The 16,596-nt window shown below is 32.8% G+C and overlaps 1 protein-coding gene and 1 long non-coding RNA gene across 10 annotated transcripts; one reads left to right on the top strand and one right to left on the bottom strand.

Moving 5' to 3' along the window:
* Window positions 1-2,876: 2,876 nt before the first annotated feature.
* LOC124176617 lies at window positions 2,877-4,810 on the bottom strand. Its single transcript, XR_006869424.1, has 2 exons — window positions 4,670-4,810; window positions 2,877-4,604 (listed from the first exon to the last, which is right to left on the bottom strand). It is a non-coding gene; the product is annotated as an uncharacterized LOC124176617 (long non-coding RNA).
* On the top strand, window positions 4,757-16,119 carry LOC124176613. 9 transcript variants are annotated; one of them, XM_046558144.1, is made up of 14 exons: window positions 4,796-4,890; window positions 5,450-5,504; window positions 5,832-5,992; window positions 7,995-8,068; window positions 8,190-8,299; window positions 8,385-8,599; window positions 10,133-10,241; window positions 11,281-11,360; window positions 11,789-11,852; window positions 11,913-11,988; window positions 12,878-13,135; window positions 14,551-14,656; window positions 14,756-14,984; window positions 15,067-16,119. In XM_046558144.1, exons 3-14 carry the CDS (start codon window positions 5,850-5,852, stop codon window positions 15,202-15,204), a joined length of 1,602 nt encoding a protein of 533 aa, XP_046414100.1. In that variant the 5' UTR covers window positions 4,796-4,890; window positions 5,450-5,504; window positions 5,832-5,849; the 3' UTR covers window positions 15,205-16,119. The 9 variants fall into 9 exon arrangements, with proteins under 9 accessions (XP_046414101.1, XP_046414100.1, XP_046414106.1 ...); XM_046558150.1 differs by lacking the exon at window positions 4,796-4,890 and having other exon boundaries at window positions 5,236-5,504; window positions 12,878-13,012; window positions 13,103-13,135; XM_046558145.1 differs by lacking the exon at window positions 5,450-5,504 and having other exon boundaries at window positions 4,757-4,890.
* Window positions 16,120-16,596: the final 477 nt, after the last annotated feature.

Below are 16,596 nucleotides of genomic sequence, written 5' to 3'. Positions count from 1 at the left end.
CGCCTTCTACCATGTGTTTGAAGCGCAGATAAGCTGCATAAATATACATGAATACGGTGAATTTCGATTTAGTGACTTCTTATGACATGCATTTGCGTGTACTCCACCCGAAACATATGAATCCATTTAGCGGTCGGCAAAGCTGGCATTAAGATGTGGGACATGGATATATTGACAGTGCTATCTAGCGTGACGTTAAGGTAATGCAACGATATCTTGTTCTGACTAGTTCATTCGTGTTTAAAATGGTGTAAAAACTGGAGACAAGTACATTTACGTACGTAGCTTTATCTATATCCCCACAAAAAAAATGTATAATGAAACACTAAAAATACACAAAAAAATTATGTACAAAAATTTGAATCAAGTCCACTCTCATATAATAAAGTATATAGTCTTCTACATATCCTTTGCAAAAAGTTGTGAAATAAATTGATAACATCTGAAGCATGTGTCACCAAGCACATGTGGTTTGCTGATTTACCGTCATTCATTTTTTCAATCATATAGTAATTATTGAGCTGAGGTGCTTCAATTTAAAAACGCATACATCTTTCTCGATGTAAAAAATGTAAAAAATGTATTCAAAAAAATAAAAAGTACTTACCGAGTTCAGCTTTTCCTCTAAACCACAAAATAATAGATATAAAATGTATAATAGAAAATAAAATGAAATAAAAATAAAAATTGTAAAATTAAAAGTAATTAAAAAAAAATAAATTGTAACAAAACAAAACAAAAAAAAGTACTTAGCGCGACTGCCTTAATATGAAGTGAAGTTTATAAATTAATAATGTATAAACTAACAGTCGCGTCAAGTACTTTTTTTGTTTTGGTTTGTTATAATTTCTTTTTTTTTTAATTAATTTTAATTTTAAAGTACAGCTCCCGAGCGCATGAAGATCAAATAGCGCTCGGCCAGTTCTCTTCTTGTTCTGTTCGAGCTATTCGATGCTGCTAGTTGGGCCGATTTCAAATGTTTATAATTTGTAAGCAACAAATTTCCTATGAGAAACATAAAATGTTGCAATCGCAGATTTTCACGAGGAATACATATTGGATAGTCTATGAGGCAGTAGTCCTCAGTCACTTTGTATATGCGGATATGGTAAGACTTTAACTTCAGTTTCATTTTTCATGGCAATAAGCTGTTACTGTAGTCGACATTAACCCGAAACGATTTTGTTATTGTTGTACTTTAATAACACCGGCCCAGAAAAAAAAAGTGGTCTGTAAATTTGAACAGACCCACCTACCTTTATGTATTTTCACGCGCTGAATCCGAATCTGAGGTCTGTTTGGTCCATACACCCTCAAAATTTTAAGAAAAGTGCAAAAAACCGTAAGAAATGCAAAAAATTGCAGTTTTATATCATAACAAAAATTTCTACATATAAGTCATACAAGTTTTACATGTGATTCGATCCGCTGACTATAAATCTGAAGTTTATTTCGCCTACAGGCCCATAAAAATATAAATAAATTGCAAAAAATCCTTAAAAATTGCTATAAATTATATTTACAGTCGTAAAAAAATTGATTAAACATGATTAAATTTATTTCTCACATATTGTGATGCACTAAATCCAAAAAAAAATCTTTTTATGTGAATCAGTCAGAAATTTATCAAAAATCGTTCAAAAAAGCATAGAAAGATAAGGTAAGGAACGAGCTTTATCGATTTCAAGCTGTTCTTCGTTTGTGTCGAACTCTTTTATCTTCAAATGACCTACGTAACGGGTTTCTCTTTTCTTTTTTATTGTCCTTCGTTACTTCTCTCTTTAGCGTCCAGCAAAAATCTGCCATCATGTTGACATTCCACTTCCCTTGATATCGATAAAGCTCATTCCTTACCTTATCTTTCTATGCTTTTTTGAACGATTTTTGGTAAATTTCTGACTGATTCACATTAAAAGATTTTTTATTTGGATTTAGTGCATCACAATATGTGAGAAATAAATTTAATCATGTTTAATCAATTTTTTTACTACTGTAAATACTATTTATAGCAATTTTTAAGAATTTTTTGCAATTTATTTATATTTTTAAAGGCCTACGGGCAAAATAAACTTCAGATTTATACTCAGCAGATCGTATCACATGTAAAACTTGTATGATTTATATGTAGAAATATTTATTATCACCAAAACTGCAGTTTTTTGCATTTTTTACGGTTTTTTGCAATTCTCTCAAAATTTTGAGGCTGTACGGACCAAACAGACCTCAGATTCAGGTTCAGCGCGCCAAAATACATAAAGGTAGGTAGGTCTGTTCACATGTACAGAACACTTTTTTTTTTTGTGGGCCGGTGTAATTTAACGTATACCTCTACGTCTTGTCCTAAATTTCAGTTCAAGATTCATTTGTAACTCTTTAACTCTACAGTTGTTTTTGACTAAATATGCAAAACTCTACCATCACACTAGGAGGTATGAAAAAGTAAAGAATAGTGCCCAATTTTTAGATGCAAATTAGTTAAACCGAAGTCATTTTCTCGGTATTTGAAATTATGAGGTTCTAATAGGTGCGTATGACCTTTTATGAAACATTCACTGCATTATAGACCAATCGAATTTTGGATTAGAAAGCAAATCTCGTATAGAATTCTCCAGCCGGAAAAAAACTTCTCAATTTGTCCGCGAATGTCCCCTGTCTGATCTATCTTTCGATTATCAATAATTACGGGCCTCATCGCATGCTAACTCCGATTCCTGCGCCAAAAGCCACACCTGGATTTCAATATCCTTTCATGTATATCTTCGTTATAATTGATTGATATTGTTTTCCATAGGCTCTAGATGCATAAATCCGAGATTCAACTGCTGAAGAGAATGTCCGTCAATGTGATGTTGATAATCTCAATTGAACAAGTTTGTAAAATAAGTTTATTTGGCACGTGTTGAAGTATACACATTTCCAACGGTTTCTATCCACTCGTTGAAATTGCTTAATTCTTTTTCGTTTATGAAAAAAAATGTCCTCCACTTGACGTATTCAAGGAAGATTTGGAGAAAATTTATTTAAAATCAAGATTATATTTACGGAATTGAATTACATGCATTGTGTGAATTATTGGTTTTCCTGGTCTCGTATGATAAAAACTACGTACGAGTTTTTCTTTGTTTATTTCTTTTTTCTTAGACCCTCACAAAGTTCCTCACAGAGTTCGAGGAACCATATCAAAGCCTCAATAAAACCCTCATCAATTACACACACGTAATTTATATCTGCGTAATTTTCAAGGAAGCTTCCAAAGAGAGAGATGACGTGCTTCGACAGCTCATTGGTGAGGTAGAGAATCACGTAATTGTTGGCTGCCATTATTGCGCAGATATCCCTTCATGACGTTTAATTCAAATTGAGCAACTGCTGAGAACACATACGATATAATTAATTACCGAAGTAATGAAAAATAGTAGTATACCTAGTCTCAACCTCCCGTGTGTTTTACAGCTACACGAACAAATGATAAAACAGTTGGAATTTTTTCGTTCTCACTGATTAATTCGTATTTTCGTTTTCCTTCTTTGAAATGTGACCAGAAATTGCTGTTACTTATCTGGAGATCTTTTATTACAAACTATTATTACCTATTATAATTAGAAAACGGATCATCGTTCGTAATCTATACTAGCGTTAATACGGCTTCGGGCAAGTAGACGTGAGGGTCAGATTCAAAGGTATCGACATTAAATGAAGCGAAGTGCTCTCGTATTTTTTCGCGTGATGATTGAAAGAAAAAAATTACATATATTTGTCGTGGATTAAATCAGTAATCATATTTAAATCCTCGAGAGACAGAAATTGGTACGTTTTCGTCGCAAGTGTGTACAACAACAACAATAATAATAATAAAAATAACGATAATCCATATTTTCATAAGCATATTCAAAACCGCTATACTTTCTTTAGTGTGATCTGTATGTGACAGCCTACTTTATATTATATACGTGCGTGTGTGTGTGAGTGTATTTTAATAATGTAATATATGGTGACTAAAACAAATCCGATTGCAAAACTGGTATAATAATCTGCATAAATTATTTTAGTGTTGTAATAATAACTATAAACGCGGATATATATAACATTATATATGTGTGTACATGATACGTATATATTGTGTGTATGCGGATACCTGTGCGTGTATATAATTGAAATTCGATTGGCGAGTGGCGTAAAAAGTAATAATCGCGTGGGAAGAAATTAATATATACCGAGGCGTATAAGTCGAAAGTATCCGCTGGTTGTACGCACTCGAGATTTTCTAATTTTTCGTTCTCGCGGTTCTGCTGCGTGCCTTGAGCGCGTGTAGAAAAATTTCAATCATAGATCATTTGTGCAACAAGATATGTGAATCGTGGTGAACAATTACTCAAAGTGTGTTGTGATTTGACAGTTACAATGATTATAGGATTGAGTTTGGTTGAAATTTCCATTCAACTCTCATACCATATTTGATCAAAAACCATTCACGTTCTCTTTACTACGCACACGTACGTACGTATAATATGCATGGATAGAATGGTACAGCAGCCTGTGTGAACTTCGATGTGTGACATCACGGTTCATTGTTGGAGGTTTACGTCATTCTTAAGTTGGAATATCTACCGAGAAAATCTGATTACAATATTATACGCATTACCGTGACTGTTAGATTGGTGTTATTTACTTCGTGCAGTATTAGGAATGGATTCTGTCGGTTCACCCATGATGCATCGCGTATTGTTCATTAAAAAATCCTGTCCGATATTGAATTATCAATCGTGTACAACTTCGACGCTGGCAGCAGACGCATTTATATTTAAACATGTCAACCTTGTTTCATGCCCGCTAGCCTAGCTGGCTGCTGCTGCTGCTGCTGCTGGTGCTGCATGCACGCTACATTTTACGGTAGCGCCAACTTCTGGTACTTTCGTTAATAACATTTATTTACTGGCGGAATAAAGCAAAGAAAAAAAAAATCGTCATACGGTGGTGATCGGTATTATTTTGACGACGCGGGCTTCGATTGTGAATTTCCGAATAGACCGATATTCCTGGTTTAATATCGTTTGTTCCAAAACACGCGGAACAGTTGTACAAAGTTAAACCCCCCCCCGCTTGTGCCTCCCCCCTCCCCCTCGTCAATGTATCCCTCGATAATTTCAGCCAGTATTTAAACAACTCGGACGTGTTTTACTTTAAATATAACAGTGTATAAATAAGTATGACCAATACCATCATCATCACCACCACCACCACCACTACCGCCACCACTACAACCGTCTAACGTTCTTTTTAACGCCAGCATACACACACGCACACAATTTTACAATAGTCATCCGTTTGTTTGTTTATTTTCGTTTTTCTCACTATCAATCGTTATTATTTTTAATATTTACATCTTACAAATACAACGTTATTACTGTACATCAAATGCAGTCGTCATTTGTTACCTTTCCAATGACAGCTGCCACATATTTCCTTTACGAGTGGACGTTTATTGATGATCAAACATTACCAAGGTTAGTTTTTCCTACCTTCGATTTTTCACCTTTTGTTTCTATTCTTCGGCCAATGCGTTCTCAGTTCAATCTCAAGCCGATGTTAGATTAAGACTGCTTTCTTTTCCACCCCTCGCACCGATGAATGACAACATTTTGTTTCATGACATTCAATATTCGTATTATCGTTTTCTTCGATTCGGTTCAAAAAAACTCACGTAATTTATATAAACTATTCTTTCGATCTTGATTATCAACTTCTTACCATCAATCTCAAGCATTTGTGACCCGATCGATGTTTCTGCTCGAAAATGTATTTTATTTAACAATTTTCTTTCAATGTTTCAGATAATTTACCCTTACGTGATGCAGTTGTTTCCAAGTCGGTCGCAGCTGCACGAGATGCTGCATTGCGCTGAAGAATGTTTTGAAATAAGTTCTGTCACTTGTATAATGTTTGGAGAATTTTGCATATTTGCTACAGAACTTGAGCGCTTATGCGAACGAGGGTAAGTAAGTATCAAATTTAAAGGCATGCACACAGTAATTAACTGTAGATCATTGCCTGAAAAGAGAAATAGTTTAGAATATGATAAATGAAACTGAAGAACAAAGATGAAGCTAGCACTCAGAATTAGCAGCCAAATGTTCTAATGTTCATTCGAATAAGGTAATGAAGTCAGAAAATCAAAATTTTGTAAAATATCTTGAAACCCAATACTTTTATAGAATTATCAAGACAAAACTGAACTGCAATTTTCTATTTCCACCCAGTTTAACACGTTTGGCTGCTAACTCCGGCTACTAACTTCATCTTCATAACAAGAGAATTGGAGTACTTGTTTTCTTTTTTAAAATATTCTGTTTTCAATTACGAGAGAAAAAAAAAACACAAATTAAATTAGATGACAGTTTACTTTGTTTGTTCCAGGGAAGAGTATTTAAAGATCTATTGTAAATGAACATAATTGTTACAAAGGATACTCATATATGTTAATGATGTTGAAACGTGGTGTGCTGTTTTTCATTGCAAAAGGATTTGACATTTGGAAGTACGTTTACCAATACTTGGAAAAAATAACAAAATTACTATTAAAAGTTAAGGGTTTATCTAAGTAACATGTCGAACTAACAACTATTCGTCAAAAGCCAAAGCCAATTGCCGCAAACAAATTGAACTCATCTGGAAGCATCTGATAACTTGCACAATGCACTGGAAAACAGGGGGAAAAAATGAACAAATGATGAAATTGGAAATTCAGTACGAACATAGGGCGTGATCATGTTTCACTTTCAAATTATGCATATGGCGTTTTTCTCGCACGCCATTGTGACGGTGTGCGGCTGTTGTAGATAATAGACATTGATTATCTATATTCTCTTATCAAATTTCTTCCTGTACGCCGTTACTGTTTAGTTTTGAAACAGAGGAAAAATGCTGTATGAAGGAAATAAAATCTTTGTGACTCGTAGAAAAATCGTTACCAACTATGGAAAAATTATCGTTTCAACTGTTCAAAATATGATTGACATAAGTATTGAAGATAATTCTCACTGAATAATACACATGGTTGGCTGTAATATTGATTTAACAATGTATCATTGATTAGATGTGAAGCTGATAGCAACAGCAGAACTGTTTAACCAACTACAACAAATTTACCTCAGAAACCAATTGTCATGTTATGTCATTATTGTTTCATGGATTAATATCGAGTCTGCACCATTTTTCCTTTTAATCGTCAAAATTAAAGTCGCAATAGCGTTGTGCTTCTGTACTTTGAGTGGCATGATACATGCCGAAAGTGCAAAGGCTGAAAATAATCAAAATCTGGCAAAATGAATCATTCAATGCTTTTTAGTTGGTCTTGTTGATTAATATACTAACATTGCTTTGTATTCATGGAAATCAATTTCTGCTTGTATGTATCTGGTATGTGCTAATTGAAAACTATGTTGTATTAACACATCAACATATTCATTAAAAGCTACTACGTTATAAATTAAATCGAAATAGCTGTGACATAAGTTTGATTACATTAATATTACATAATTTTACTAAAATAATTCATACAAGTCAACTCACACAGTCTCTCGCAATTCGCGAGCTATTAAACTCTCAAGTTTTAAAGAGATGGAAGCAAATCATTATATCGGAAAGTAACAGTGAAATGCATTTAAGCAACAATGTGCGTCTAAATGTCAAACACGTCGTGATTAGAAGCTTAAAAACTGAGCGAATTGAAAGAAACTTTATATGCAGCTAAAAGTTTGTTTTTTCAATAACAAATATATTGTATCCACTTAAACTTCAAACAGACAAAAAAGGTTTTTTGCAAAAGCTGTTTTATCCTTGTAAAAAATCTTTGAAATAATGAAAGATAAATATGATTTGATAAAATGAAACTGTTCACTACTGTTAGCTTTAAAAAAGTATGTAAGCCAACAAATTGAGGCTTCACTTTTTTGTTAAACAGCTTGTCATATTGTTAAGTATTTCTTAAATTGCAGAGTACCTGTTCCTATGAGCGCCAATCTTTCAGTGCATTGTGATGGAAAGGATATTAATTTTAAAACCAATTCAAGTGAGTAGAAGAGTAAGAATAACTTTCATACCATTATTTCTACAATATATTTCTTTGCCGTTGAATTCTGACAATGTGCATTGGTATCTGTGATACATTTTCTATGAATGCTTGTCCCTAGAGAGAATGGCAAGTGAGGTATTTTTGGGTGGATCTTGTAACCCCACAACTTGGAGGTCAGACGTGGCGATACCAACACTCCAAAGACTTGGAATCACATATTATAATCCCGTGAGTAATTGGATATTGTTTTTCTGATTTCCTTTCCTCGGTACGATGATTGCAAATTTTTGAAACGAGGAAATGAATTTTGCAGCAAGTTTCACAGTGGGGACCAGAACTGATAGCTCAGGAATATGAAGCTAAACAGGCAGCAAGGGTCTTACTATTTGTTATAGACAACCAAACACGCAACACTGCAGGTATTATAGAAGCAGCTCAATTGGCAGCTACGCGCAGCAATTCCTTAATACTTGTTATTTATCCTTATCGACCTGATCAAAGCATACTTGGAGAAAATGTTTCGATGCAGTAAGTATATGCAGTTATAAATGAAAGGCCTTTATATAGTAAGAAAATGAACTGGTATTTACGGATAAACGGGCCGTAACATATGACTCAAAAGCTGGGAAAAAAGGAAATGCGTTTATAAATTTCTACCCGTATCATCTGCACCAAGTATGGTGCCCACTAGGGTAGTTTCTAAAATAGACTATTTTTACTTCTGATTGGGCCGCCCGTTAAATCTGTTTCGAATAAATAAATGAAAATTTCTTTCATACCATAACTAACAGATCTCAGCTCTGAACTGTGCTTGCAATGGAGATAAATTTCGCCATTTAAAATATATGCGTTTTTAATTCACTTCCAGTATATATTTTATCGCGACACTAAACGTTTGCGAAAAAATCTGTGGCTGTGAGAAATTAGTGAGTATTGATCCTACTTTTTGACAAAAATAACAGCATAGTCTATAGAGAACTATATCAGTTGTACACCATTAGAGCGTGAATTTTTTCTTAGGTTGATAATAGTGTACAACTTGAAAATGCTCTTTGGACAATGCTGATATTTTATCAAATAGTAGTTTCAATGCTTACTAATTTCCCATGGTTATAGATTTTTATGCAAATAGTTGGTAGTACGATAAAATGTGTGCTGAAAGTCAAGTTAAAAAAAAAAGTATTCATATTAAATGCCAAATTTCACCCTCTCTGCATTTTGCATAGGTTTGTGGTTTACGTTTGAGATGGCGAACTATTCTTTGAAAGAGACTTTTATTTATTTATAAAAACAGGTTTGGGGCTAGCCTGAACAAAATTTGCAAAGTTTAATTTAAGGACCACCCTAGTGACAACCATTCAAACAACATCCTTAACATGTATTAGAAATGACTGGGAAAATTTGGATAATGACATTTAAGATATAGCAATTGAAGAAACGGTTTTATAATTTGAACATTTGAAATATTTCACCTCTGGTCTTTTTGAACCAATTATAATGATCTTGGGCTCATTTTACTCACTGAGCAGATCGCTAAAAAATGTCTGAAAAACCCTCAAAAAATCTTTTTATAGTACTGTTTTAAAATGCAAATGTAATTATTGACTAAAATCTGTTGTACTGTGTCAAAAAAATATATTTATTCATTCTGGAGACAACTATTTCTACGATTTTTCGAAGCCATTTCTATAGATTTCTAGAGGAAGCAAAACAAGTCGAAAAACATCATAATGGAATCAAAGACACGAAATGTCAATCATTTTGAATATTCAAATGATGAAACATTTTCTCAGATTGTTGGTCCTGGCTTATGATACTCGAATTTGCTCAGAATCATTTCTATCCCATAGTAGAGATGCTATTTCATTTATTTTCACCATCGTTGGCACAGATAAGATTGTTGGATATTAGTTGAACGGTTTCTTCTTTTTTCTTCTCCTAACTTTTGATCGAGGCAATATGACCCCATCTATCCTTTAATTTTACAATTAGAGTTACGATCATTCTCTTCGTTTATTATAACATGCAATAGATTCTACTTAAGGGTTTTTCTTATTCTAGAGAATACTATGACTTGATGAATGGGCTACTAGTACTTCAAAATCTCGTGGAACGGCAAAGAATACCAATATTTGGGAATATATCGATTGCTCTCAATTGTACATCTAAGGTAACTGCTCGAATTGCAAACTACCTCATTGTTAATCCGTAAAAAGCATTGTCTAAGTGACGCATTACGTGAACATAGAACGCACATTAGTAAATCGTATCAAGCTTTTAACCTGGACTGTTAGAAATATCAAAAACTTGAATCAGTTCATTAGGAAATACTGAAAAACACTTGAATTGGAAATTTCGTAATGGCATACATTCGCGTCATGACTCAATTATTGCGATGAAGTATTTTTTGCAAATGTTATTCAATGCTCAATGTCAATTACATCATCATTCAAATACCTAATACTGTATATTACAATTATTGAAGACGAATTCTGTTCTGAATGAGATTTTATTTTGTGAATATAGGTATATCATAGATGCTCCGGTAAATTTCTGACAGTCAAATGAAAATTTAAGTGTATAACTACCCAACTAATCGTAACTATCAAACATGTAGCTATTTTACAAAGAGTTCAATCATGACCTAGACAAAAAGTTAACTACTTTATTATGAAATTTTAGATGGTCTTCTAATTATATTCTGTATGTAGCTTAGTGCGTAACATAATAGCTTTTTGGCTGCGTAGATGTCTTCACTGTCTGAGAAAAAAAGTGACAAAAAACATCGGCTTTCCTTGACTCTGTTTGGTACTAAAGATTCAAATCCTTGTTACGTTCCGCAATCATCTCTTATTATGCATCGCTATCAATGTATTTAATATCTTGAAAGGATGAGCAGTAATGGCAGTATTTTTGTGCAATCGAGCAATGTCAAAAGCTTTGCCTAATGGGTTCAGGTGTTTTATATTCTACCCGGATGTCGAATATATACTTGTAATTCATTTTGGTCCAATTTGACTACCTTCAGTTGGATATTAGTCGTATATCCACTAATCTGGGATGCTATGGTACTTTAGTACACGAAATTTCAAGTTCTAATACTTCCGATCTTCTCCAAAAAACGTAGCAAAACTTCTCTTCTATTCTGACTCTGTTGTTACCAAATTTAAAACCATGAGAATAATTACGCGCAATTGCTGTGATTGCAGATACTCCGTGATGCTATTAATGTACAGGACTTAAATGTTGAAGATGGAATTAGGCCACTTCGGTTGGGAACTGACCTCATGTATGTATCTATTAAACATGTGTAAATTGGGCAAGATTTAAGGCTCAGTTTCAATTTTCATTTGCTTTTCTGAATCTTGTCATTCAGAAACTGTGCCCAAAATCGCTAAAAGTAGTAATGTTATCAAAAGAAAGGAGTTGATGATATTTGATGTTAATGATTATCCGTTTGGAAGTTGTCAATTCTTTTCCTTCTAATATCGTTCTAGTACTTCGAAGATTCAGTAACTATATTTTTGTCACACGGTATGCTGAGAAAGTTAGTTTCGCGAGTCTGCTAGTAGCCGAAGGTTTGACGTTTCGTGTGTTGTGATATGAATCGTTCGAGTCGATTTTGGGGTTTCAGGTATTGTGAGAAACTGAATAAGTGTAAATTCGTTCGCGTTGTCTAGATCGTTAGATTCTGATGATGATAAAATTGTTTTTCAGAAAATTGAATGAGATATTTAGGTCTATGGATGTTAATAACACGGGAACAGTAAGCTTGGGCGAAGTAAGTATGCAATCGTTTTTAATAACTGTTTGGTATTATAATATGACCAATAATTTTCAGGCATGGATTGCATTACAGTCTAATACAAAAAGTAATGTATCAGTTGCAGATTCGCTCAATGCTATACACAATTCAGGTAATATATGTATATAAACAGAATGTGAGAGATGATAATCATCGGAATAAGTGCTTATTTGTATTTAAGGATAGAGTCTCCTTTTTAAAAAAAATTTTTTTTCTTTGTGTTTGTTACAATGAAACTCAATGAATATTTTTATTCATATTATTCCATGATCCAGAAATGTTTTTGTCACACAATATTGAATCCTTAAATTAGTGCAAGTTGCACTGTAGGACTGCTGCTTTACGACCTGGACCAGAATTGTGAATGTTCTATTGAGATGAAAAAGAAAATCCAAGCATATTTGTAATCAAAAAACTAGTATCTATTGTTCGGACTACAGACGACTTTCAGATTTGAAAATTACAATTTATAGGGAAATAATAAGTTAAACAAAATAATAAAATATTTGAAAGTCTTCGAAATTGTGCCACCATTTTGTCGAATGTAAAAAAAAAAAACGGCCGTAGTTAGACAATGGAGACTAGTCTTCTGGTTACAAGTATGTCTGCATATTCTTTTTCAGGTCATTAAAAGAGCCATGATCATAGTCCAGGTCGCAAAGCAGCAGTCCTACAGCGCAGCTTGCACCACCCTAAAGCATTCAATATCGTGTGACAAAACAGAATTCCTGCATCATGTAATAATATCAATAAAAATATTTACCGAGTTTCATTGCAATATACAACGGAAAAAAATTTCACAAAAATTCCAGATAATACACCTAGAGTTGTCCAAGAAAAGGCGGCCCTGTGTTGATGCATCGAGTTAAAACCACGTTCAAGAATTTTCCATAAAAAAAATGTCATTGTTTTATGGAAACTATTTCGAAGTTCAAATGAATGAGTTGAGTTCAAATTTTTAAACGATTATTCCCACCTAATTGCTAATTTTAATGTTGCAGATGTATATGAGACATTGATAGCGAATTTTTCGACAAGAGATGATCCGGCTGAATATCAAATTAATTTTGAACAATTCTGTGCCGTTGCAACTGAATGGGCTTGGAAATTAAAAAATAACAGCGTTGCCAGTGAAAGTGAGATACCTTCAGTTTGGAGTATATTTTATAAGAAGGCTTCAAAGTTCCTCCACAGAGCTATCATTCGCCCTTTTAACAACTTTATAGGTATTTCCTGTTCAAACAGTCTTCTGCTAACTGGTAATGTGGATCCTTGATAATCCATATAATCACAAGCAATAGCGAATGAGCTCTTTGAAATATTTCACAAAAATTACGTTTGAGGATCAATTGGCTGGTGAGCAGACGGAAGAAACGTTCAAAAAGTATGGCGATGTTATTTGCTGCAATGATGATGAAAATGAATGAAACCGAATACCTCCTCAGTAAAAAAAATTTATCTGAGCAAATTTGAATAACACAACCTGAGTGTATGATATTACAATTTGAAAAAAGATTGTATAGTTAGAACGTTCAAAATGATTAAATTGCAGTGCGTTTTTTGTCTGATTCTAATGTTTTCATGCTTATTTTATTCATATGTTTTTCAGACAATTTGTGAATATTTAGTCAGTGAGCAAAGTGGGCCCAAAAACATCAGAACTTTGAAAAGAACACTAGAGTTTGATTCTTTTGTACGGTCTAATTGTGAAATGTTTTCTCAAATTGTTGATATTTGAGCTTATGTTATTTGGATTTGGCCAGATTCATTTCTGTTACTTAATAAGAATGTTCTTTCATTTCATGTTCACTATCATTGGCGCAAATAGCATTGCTGAAAATCTCTTTAACAGTTTTTCCTCTTTTCCTAACTTTTGATCCAGACAGTCTGACCGATTCATCCTTAATATATACGTATAAATATCGTTATTATATTTCAATCGTAAACTTGATTGTTCTCTTTTAAATTTGAGTTTTGAAACTGAGGTATTTCCATTTCTCGAAATATATTTAATATACCATCAATTGTCGGGTGAATTTCAGTCTCTGCAAACCCTATATTCACATTTCATGTATATTAGACCATTTGACATTGGTAGTAGTTCTTTTTTGCCAAATTGGAAATCAGTTCAGGAATAGTTTGATTCGAATCATATATCCCCCTAGAGTCTGGGTTATAATGGTTTTACTAATTGTATATGTATGAGAAAATGTGCAATGTTTTTGCGGCAAGAAAATAATACTTATAAGTTCAAATTCTCCTTTTATGCAATTTCGAAATGTAACTACAGGTGCGCAATTTTATGCCACTACGATGTCAGCCCTGCTAAATTGATTAGCTTATTATAACTATTTGTTTTATCATTGAATGAATCTCAATAAATTAAGATTGTGGCCACATGAAATTTAAATCTTTTCTATTCATTGCTATAAATGTATAGGATTGTAATTTTGTATTATACGATTTTTCGTTTTGTAGTCTATTTTCCTTCTTTCTTCAATCTTCAATTGGTTAAATATATTATAAATATGTAAATATATAAATGAAAAAAATAGTGGATATTCAAGCAAACGTCCCATATTTACTTGATCTAGAATCAAATTATTACATATCTGCATGTATATACCAAGGAACAAGGAATGGGAAAATGAGATTTATAAAGTTTTCGTTACAGGCTGGCCTAGCACTTTAATACCAGAGTCAGAAAATCGAGACATATTTGTTGGTGTAACTGGGAAAGATATATTCTGGTTAAACTCAACGGCTGCACCTCTGATAAAGTGAGTATTTTAAGTTATATTTGGTTTAATTTTGGGCAAATATCTCTAAAGGTCAAGAGTTTTGTTGAATATTAATTTTCTGGTTCACATTGTGTTTAGATCGATGGATTTATCTGTGTACAAAGCAGATTTAAATGAATATGATGTGAGGATATTATCTCAACAATTACAACATATGAAAGCATCACGTTTAATTTTACTAATTGTTCCGCCCCATTCGAGGGGCATATCTATAATGGCTTTGGCAGCTCATTTCATAGGACTCCGCTCAAAACTTGTTTTATGCATTCAGAGTCTTCCTGATGATTGTACAATTTCTGGAGAAAAGGTATAGTTCATCACTCTTCATCTATAAATAAATAAATTCAGTGGAAAGATGTACCAATGTACTTTGCATTTTTCTCTTCTAGCTAACTCAGCAAGCTATTAAGGACTATAATCGAGGAAGAATGTATTTATCAGACTATGCGACTCGCGAAGGTGTACCTGTATTTCAAAATATTGCCGATGCTTTACAGCATGCAATAGAAGAAGTTCAACGTCGTTAATTTTTATATAATAGCTCCTCAATTCTAAACTAATTTATTTTATTTTTGTTTTACCATTTTACAATTTTTTTTTCTTTTGTTTTATGTCTTTGTTTAAAATTATTTTTACCGTAACTTAACTTGACAATTTTTTGTAATTTTTTGGTAACTGGTTGAGGATTGATTATATGTGTATATATCATTAATTATTCTAACGACTGTAGTTAATTCCCACTGACAGCAGTTATAACGGAAAAACGTAAAACATTGTTTTTTTTATGAAAGTAACAGTTTTAACTATACACATACACATGCGATATGTATATATAACACATATATATATGTATGTGTGTGTGTGTGTGCGTGTGTGTGTATATAATGGCAACAGTAGATAACAAAATCTCGATTAAATGCTCAGACTTTTGTTATTTAAACATTAGTGGCTCAACATTTACCTTTGAATAATTTTCTAATTAATCACGTATATCCCTTGGTTATTTTTTTTTTTTTTTTTTTTTCAAATAAATCTTAGCAAAGTATTATTATTTTGTATTCAATCTTTGCCTCTCATGCCTTTTTATCTATAACAAAAAACTGTAGCAAAATATGACAATCTTTAAATACTAACTGATATGTTTTTTGTACTTTGAGTACTTTATTCAATTTATATACACGTGTATCGGAATTGTAAGATTTATCGTTACCACTGTTGGAGCATTCTCTATTAAAAACTATTAAACACATTGTATTTTATACGTCCAATTATCAATGAGGTCCCAGTGTAGTTAAGCTTTGTTTACTTAATTGATACCATTTTTTCTTTTTATTTCAAACTCATTTCCGAATTATAATTCTGAGCAATTCGCTATAATTCATTATAAAATTGTGTTTGTATTTTATGGTATTTGAAAGCAAAATATACATACACAAATTCCATCCTTATTTTCTTTTTTCACCAGTAACAATTGAATAAGACATGTCTGTCTCCTTTCGGTTATAGTACTATAATTTAGCATATTACTGTACTGATATCTTTATGAATTACTGTATTATAAAATGGTATTACTTTGCACACAACTTATAAGTATGAACCATAATACCCAATAAATACTCCAAAATGCTGTGGTAATTTTGCCCACTTATAAATTGCAAATACCAACATTACGAGGAGCGTGCGATGATTTTGGTTTAAAACTGGCAGTCAATTGTTAAGATGATTGTGTCTAAAATATTGTGACATCATCAACATGAAAGATCATTGAAGGTTATACAATTTGAGCTGCAGCTCATTAATTGATCTGGAAAAACTAGCAAGTTTCATCATGTTCGAATAACAATTGATAGGAAAATGTTGACTGTTAATCCTAATAATTACTAAATGCTACAATACCTAGATGTGAAGCGTTTGGCTGT

Source organism: Neodiprion fabricii, chromosome 2 (assembly GCF_021155785.1).
Source record: "Neodiprion fabricii isolate iyNeoFabr1 chromosome 2, iyNeoFabr1.1, whole genome shotgun sequence".
In the NCBI taxonomy this organism is placed as follows: domain Eukaryota; kingdom Metazoa; phylum Arthropoda; class Insecta; order Hymenoptera; family Diprionidae; genus Neodiprion; species Neodiprion fabricii.
This window is presented reverse-complemented; position numbering and strand designations above follow the sequence as displayed.